Source organism: Cygnus olor, chromosome 2 (assembly GCF_009769625.2).
Source record: "Cygnus olor isolate bCygOlo1 chromosome 2, bCygOlo1.pri.v2, whole genome shotgun sequence".
Taxonomy (NCBI): Eukaryota; Metazoa; Chordata; class Aves; order Anseriformes; family Anatidae; genus Cygnus; species Cygnus olor.
The window spans coordinates 20,780,315-20,787,077 of NC_049170.1; the positions used below are offsets into that span (position 1 = coordinate 20,780,315).

The following is a 6,763-nucleotide window of genomic DNA, read 5'->3' on the forward strand; positions in this document are numbered from 1 at the left end:
AATTGACCAATGTTGACAGCAAAGAAAGCTAATTGAAGCTCTGTTTATTTGTTGGGTGAGGAAAAAAAGAGAGGAGGAAGTGTTCCATGATGAGACACAGCACCCAGCATTCCCAAACATTACCTCATGACGATGTTTTAGGCTCATTTGTCATAAGCCACAAAAACAAAATGCACATGTACTTAGTATGGCTTCTCAACATAGTTTTCCATGGAAAGTAATCTCCCGGGTTCTTCTAGTTCTTGCTGTGATTATGTAATTCACTAGTTTAGTAAATACGCTATCTGCCAATTGTACCACATTAACACTCCCAACTCGGCCCTCAAATGTAATAATTGGATTTAATTTCACACTGCTGGCAAGTGTACAATATTTCCTCATACTAGATGAGAGATGGTCCTGTCAAATTACCTTTTGTTCACTTCACTCTGTACAGAGCCCCAGCACAGGCTTATCTTAACTACTGCCTTCTTAAATTGCTTCGGTATTCATTTTCATTAGGAAGCACAAACCACACGAGGAATTCAAAATACACTCATACTAGTCACACCTGTAGTCAAAGACCCTGTAGCCTTGACTGGTTTTGAAACTAGGGCTGCTATAATTTTCTTTTGCCAGTGCTTTCAATGTTACAAAGAGCAAAGCTGCTCAGTACTTCAGAGTCCAGTAAAACCACAGTGACTTTTGCCAAACAGACTCAAAAAAATAAGCTTTTTATTTATTTATTTAAATAAGAAGTTTTTCATTTGCTTTATGGAGAAAGCCAGTAGGATTCAGAACGTTTTTCTGTTATATCTTTTTTTAATCATAATTCAAAGCAAAGCAGCTTTTGGGGCATCACTGTACGATATCTTATAGTGCTGCAGGAAACATGAGCTCCGGGCCCAAACCTCCACCTCCTGAGGTCTGTGGAGATGCAGGAAACAGCAGCCCTGCTCCACTGGAAGTGTGCCAAAACAAAACAGGAAAAAATAAAATAAATTTAATGAATATGCTAACTCACCATAGGTCTGTGACTATTTTTCTCAGTGGGTCTCTCTCATTACCTGGCATTATGAATTCCCTCATCTGTTTCTTTCATGGCTTCAGGATTCTCTTGTCCTACATGAAGCACCTCTAGTAAACTGTGTTTTTTCAGAAGAGTCTGGTATTCAGCAAGGCAGTAGATGTTGTCCCTGCATTTTGCTTTAAATGGCCATTATGTGTTGCTAATAAATTTTTGCACTTAATGAAATAACTTTTCCAAATATAAAGATCTTTTCCTCATTTTCTACATGTTTACAATGTAGGAAGCTGATTTTCTTGTTATTTATAATCATCTCCTAGTTAAGTGTCAGAAAAAAGCTAGCACCAGAGTCAAGTGTTAGCTGGGTTTTAAGTTCCTGTGTGAGGATGAAAACTCTAACAAGGAATATTTACAACTGAATAGAAACATTGTTTTCCCAAAGGGATTTTTAAACCTTCAGTGAACTATGACTATTGATCTTACTCTAAATCTGTGGAAACGAGTTTCTATGAAAATGACTTTAATACTTAAGTCAACCTTATTTTACCTGCTGTTTACTAGCAATACTTCAAAACACCCTTTCAGAAGAAATGACAATGGCAAAGAGTGAAAAAAGAAAAAAAAAAAGCAAGAACCATGTTGAAAGTTAAGAGATGACTTCTTGGAGGGAATTCTTAGAAAAAATACATGAGATATGCAAAGAGAATGTGCTCATAAATGTCAATGGGATTCTCCAATCTTATTGTTTCCCCTTTACCCTGATATGTACGGAAACAACAACAACAAAAAATGTAATTTTGAATGCAAAGAGAAAAAGATACCTAACACACATGTTGACTGAAGTCATAATTTGCTTGATACTTTTAAGATAAAAGGTGAAGGCCATAATGTGGAATTTTTTTTTTATTTTTTTTTTTAAAGAGAGTAAACCTCAGGCAATACAAAAGTGTGGCTATTTCTGTAGATAAATGCTAAATGAATACTGTCTAACAGTAGTTTATCCCATAAAAACAATTCTACCCCTCATTGAATGGTGATGCTTGGAGACAGCAGTAGTCCAATGAATATAAATTATACCAGAATTCTGGAATATGCTTTGACAGAAGAGAAATTACAATAACAGCCCCCTAATTCTGACTGATGGTGTTTGCTAAAGAATATAACATCTTCAAGGCTTCTTGTGGCAACATTTCAACAAGCAGCGAGCCCTCCCTTAACTGGGAGCCTTAATTATTGTGCAAGCTTTCGAAAGAGCATCTGCTTCAGCTCACTGAATTCATGTCACATGCAGCTTGGGCACTGTAAAACACACACGAAACACAAATCTAACGTTTAGTAATCTTCACTCTTGATTTATAGAGCTTTCGTCAGCGCAAGGGCAGCTCTGACCAGGCGCAGGGGAGGGTGCAGCAGACGCTGTGCCCTCTAGCGGGGAGAGCCCCGCTCCTGCCGGCGCACACCTTGGTCACAGCGACCCGCAGTTAAAAAAACACCCAGAGGCAGCCAGACAAGTGCTGGCGTGCCTAGGAAACGATTCGACTTGAATTGATCCGACCTGCTTTTACCCTGAAAGGTAATTCTGAGAACTTGGGGGAAAAAAAATCTTTTTTTTTTTTCCCCCTCCTGCCAGGGCATACTAAACATTGGCATTTCTTGATGCTGTTAATGTCATTCACTTTCAATATGGTGTTTTGTTATCACTTAAAGTAAAAGAGTACTTCGAGAATATGTGAAAAATAGCTTCTCTTTAAGGATCTGCAGTAACTTCAAAGATTCTTTTTTTAAACTTTAATTCTTCGAAGGTTTTACCCGAGCCTCCAAAGGGATGCAGTAGATGCTAAATAGAGTGAAACTTTGAAATTGCTCTTTTTATTTCTGTCCACAGAAGCTAAAGCTGAGTCCCCCTGGTTTTATTTAGTAATTGTCCTCTTTTTGCTAATCAGACACAGTCTATATACTGAAATATATACTGTTGAAAATAATTTTATACATATATATAAAAGTAATGATGAAAATGTGTTAAATACAACTTTGATTGTTAGTTACATTTAATTATTGCTGTCATAATACCTACTTTTTATCGAAGGCGGAAGGGATAAGACTTTGTGGTTATAAACATCCATCTGTCAAATCTGGCGTCAGATTATCCAGTTGAAGGAAACAACCTTTTCATGTATTTTCTTCAGAATGTATTAAATATCAAGGTAATATTTGCCTTATTATTAACTCCTTCATAGTTTATATCATGTTCAGTAACACACAAGACACTAACAGATGATTTATGGATAAGCAAGCTGTTGGTGTATCTTCTGTTTAGCACCTCCTGGTGCAGACATTGCTGACTATTGCAACTGAATAGCCTAAGTCACCGATGCGCAGTGATTATTTGCCTACTGATAAGTTATATTTCTTTTAGTCAGCACTGACACTTTCTTTTAAAGGTACGATATCTGGTAGACTAATAAACTTTGTCACCTTAGTCCACTGCCACACACCACAGTCATTTTCTTTCTGTTCTCTGGCAGCCACACTTTTATTTTTCCTGATAACTAACATTAACAAACACCAACAATTGCTACCTAAAGCCCCGAGAGCAGCAGCGCATGAAAAGCCTCCTCCTGGCTTTTCCCCTTGGCCCCGAGTGACATGTGAGCCCCCAGCAACCTGCTGAGCTACCTTGTCATTTAGCAATTCCCAAACTCAGCAGTAGGCCCCTGGCTGGGAAAATCCCCTCTCTGTCTGGCATATTATCTCACCCAGCATTGCAGAAAACTCCCAAGTCTCCCTAGTTCGGGTCAGTTACTCTGTGACCACAAAACACCTCACATTTGTATGAAACCTTTTATGAAAGGAGGAAGGGGCAGCTCTAGTACACCAGGGAGGCCAGTGGACATGTTTCATCTGATAATAAACTGGGTAGCATTTCAAACATAAAAGCATCACTTTTACAAATATATACATATAAGCTACAAGCTGCTGCAGCAAGGTCCCCTGACACACAAAACCCATGCTTTTCCTCACTTGCTGCTTAAATATCTACTCGCAAACGCACCAGGCTTTCCTTGAGCAGCTTTCCCCTCCGCAGCACAGGAATGCAAGGCACAGAAGGCTTTAGTGATCAAAAGGGAGCCTCACGCTGTGGGAAACAGTGGCGGGCCAGAGAGCCCCGCAGGTGCTGTGTGTCGCGCATTAACAGGTGTCTCCGAGAAGCACTAACGAGGGGACCCCAAGCGAGCTGAGCCGACAGAGCAACCCTTAACTAACAGGTCCCACGGCCCCGAGGGGCTCCTTCCATTCTCCTGCTCCTTCTCTCAACGCCTGCTGTTCAAGGAAGGCTGCGAGCTACCGGCTTGAGCAAGGGGAGCGGAGTGCCCGGGCAGGAGCTGCAGGGAAACTTTGCCTCTGCTTCCACGGGTCGCTGCCAGGAGAGCAGCTGGGGGGTCACCGGGGGTCCCGGCCCGGTGCTCCGGGCTCCCCGAGGCCTCTTTCCCTTCCCGGCCGAGCCCTTCGCCTCGGGGGGGGGGGGTCTCTGAGGCAGGGAAGGAAGCCACAGGGACCCCACGAAGAGCCCGGGCAGGGGAACGGCACCGGTGACGGCGGTGCAGATTGATGACGGGAGGAAAAGTCCCGACTTGTCGTTAAAATAAATAAATAAAGCGAGAGAGGGGGAAGCTCTTCCCGGAGAAGCCGGCGATGGAGGAGGGGTGCAATACTGGGACCGCGGCCACCCCAGGCCTCCCTCGGGAGCGGGGGGGCCGGCCCCCAAACGCCGTTTGCTCTCCGCGGTGATGCTGCGGGGGGCGGAGGGGTCACCCCCAGCCCTGACCCCGACCCCAGCCCCGTGTCCCCATCCCGGCCCCGGTCCCGGTGTGGCTTACCGTGGCTCTGGCTCGGCGTCTCCTCGGCGGCGAGCTGGCAACGCTCGCTCAGGCACTGGAAAAGTAATAAAAATCCAGCGGCTAGTTTGCTTCTCCGCAGCCTCGCCATAGCACGGAGCCTGCCGAGGCAACTCTCCTGGGCGGGGGTGGGAAAGTCCGGGAGGCGGCGGGGAGCAGCCCTAGCAGGCGCCGAGTCGCCCTCTCCTCCCTGCAGCTCTCATGTAGCGGGGGGCAGCCGCCGGGGCTGGGGGGGTGGAGGGGATGCTGGGGAGGGCTCTGTCCCCGCAACTCTCACAGCCGCGCCGCTCTCAGTCCAGCGACATCACCACTGGGGAAAACAAGCGCAGCCTCGCCCACCAAGTGCCAAACTCTCCCTTCCTCGCAGCCTGCCGAGAGATTTTTAGGAGAGCCGCTGAGATCCTCCCTTCCTGGCTTGCCCCCACCCAGCTCCCTTCCCCCGCAGGGTGAGGCAGGGTGCCTTAGGGACGGTGCCTCCCCTCGGCGCAAGGCTAGGCGACAAAACCCCTCCGAAGGGAAGCGACCGGGGAAATCTTCCAGCCGGGGCCGGCCCCGAGCCCCCGAGGGGGGGCGCGCAGGACCGGGAGGGCGGGCGGATGCGCCGCGGGCGGGGATGTGCGGGCGGGGACGCGCGAGTTCTCCCTCTCTTTCGGGCCGGTTCCCGACACCGGAGGCGTTAGAGCAGGGCCCAGGGCAGCCCCCTGCGAGGACGGGAGGGGGCTCCCGTGGGGCCGGATTCCTCCCCGCCCTCCTCCGCAGGGGCGCAGGCGCTGGGGCCGCGCTCAGCTCCGCTCGGCCGCGGGGGTGAGGAGGTCCCGGGAGGCGCTGCCCCGGAGCTGCAGGGTCCCGCGGCGACCGGGGGCGGGCTGGGGCCTCTGCTCGTTGCCCCCCCTGCACGGCAGGAGCCCCGCTGCTGTGCGGGACGAAGAGAGCCCGGCCCGCGGGCTGCTGGCTGCTCACAAGTTGCTCTGCAAAGAGGCGTCTGCTTCGCGGAGTGACAAAGCAAAGCAACCCACCAGTGCCGCTTAATGCTGCCCCCCCAGTATTTTTACTTGTGTTTCCGGATAGACTAGCTTCCCTTCATTCCCCCCCTCCCCGATTTTTTTTTTTCTCTTCACCACTCAGACTTGCTCATGTACACTCATCCCCCCAAAAGTGCAAGGACTGGAGGCTATGTCCTGCATGCATTGCTCTACATGCTTAATTTAACGCACCGTGAATAATCCCATCCCCTACATTAATCTGGGAACAACGGCACGGAGACAGAATCCAGCGAAGGGCACATCAGTCAGACACAGACAAGCGACAGGGGTACTGGGGACCAAGCGGCGGCTTTTTACCAGTTCAGCAAACTGTGGCGCTCGTAATCAGTCGAGCTCCATATAGAGAGCCGTGAATACACCAGCCTCTCAACCCTTGCTAAGAAATAATTAAATTAATTAGGATGACAATTAAATTAATCAAATAAATAGGGCTACAGAATGTCAGACATAGAAGATAACTAATACTTAATCACAAAGGAACAACCAGTAACGAGACTGTGTTTTCCCTTAATTTACCGCTGTTTCTGAGATTAAGAATTCATCAGCTTCATTGGAATTGTCTTGTTCTTTAATCTTTGATGTGCTTATGTGTAAATCGAAGCAGAACACCTGCAGTTTTAAGGAGTATAAGCAGAAATTTACAAAATCTTTTCAACATATATTCAGATAAGATCCTGGAGGCTAATAACAGTAAGGTTTATCCATTTGAATTTACAGTGGGCCCTTCTAGTCCGATTTTTTCACATCCCCTTGAAAATAAATAAAATAAAATTCTTCCTCAGCCCATCCAAATATTGCTAAAAAGTAACTGCAGAAAT

The 6,763-nt window shown here is 47.0% G+C and overlaps 1 protein-coding gene across 1 annotated transcript in view; it reads right to left on the reverse strand.

The window, feature by feature from the left end:
• PLXDC2 (plexin domain containing 2) overlaps positions 1-5,736 on the reverse strand; it is a 266,237-nt gene extending 260,501 nt beyond the window's left edge. The window contains exon 1 of the mRNA XM_040546250.1: positions 4,885-5,736. Within this exon, the coding sequence (XP_040402184.1) occupies positions 4,885-4,993 (109 nt within the window). The 5' untranslated portion in view covers positions 4,994-5,736. The remainder of the gene's footprint in view (positions 1-4,884) is intronic.
• Positions 5,737-6,763: the final 1,027 nt, after the last annotated feature.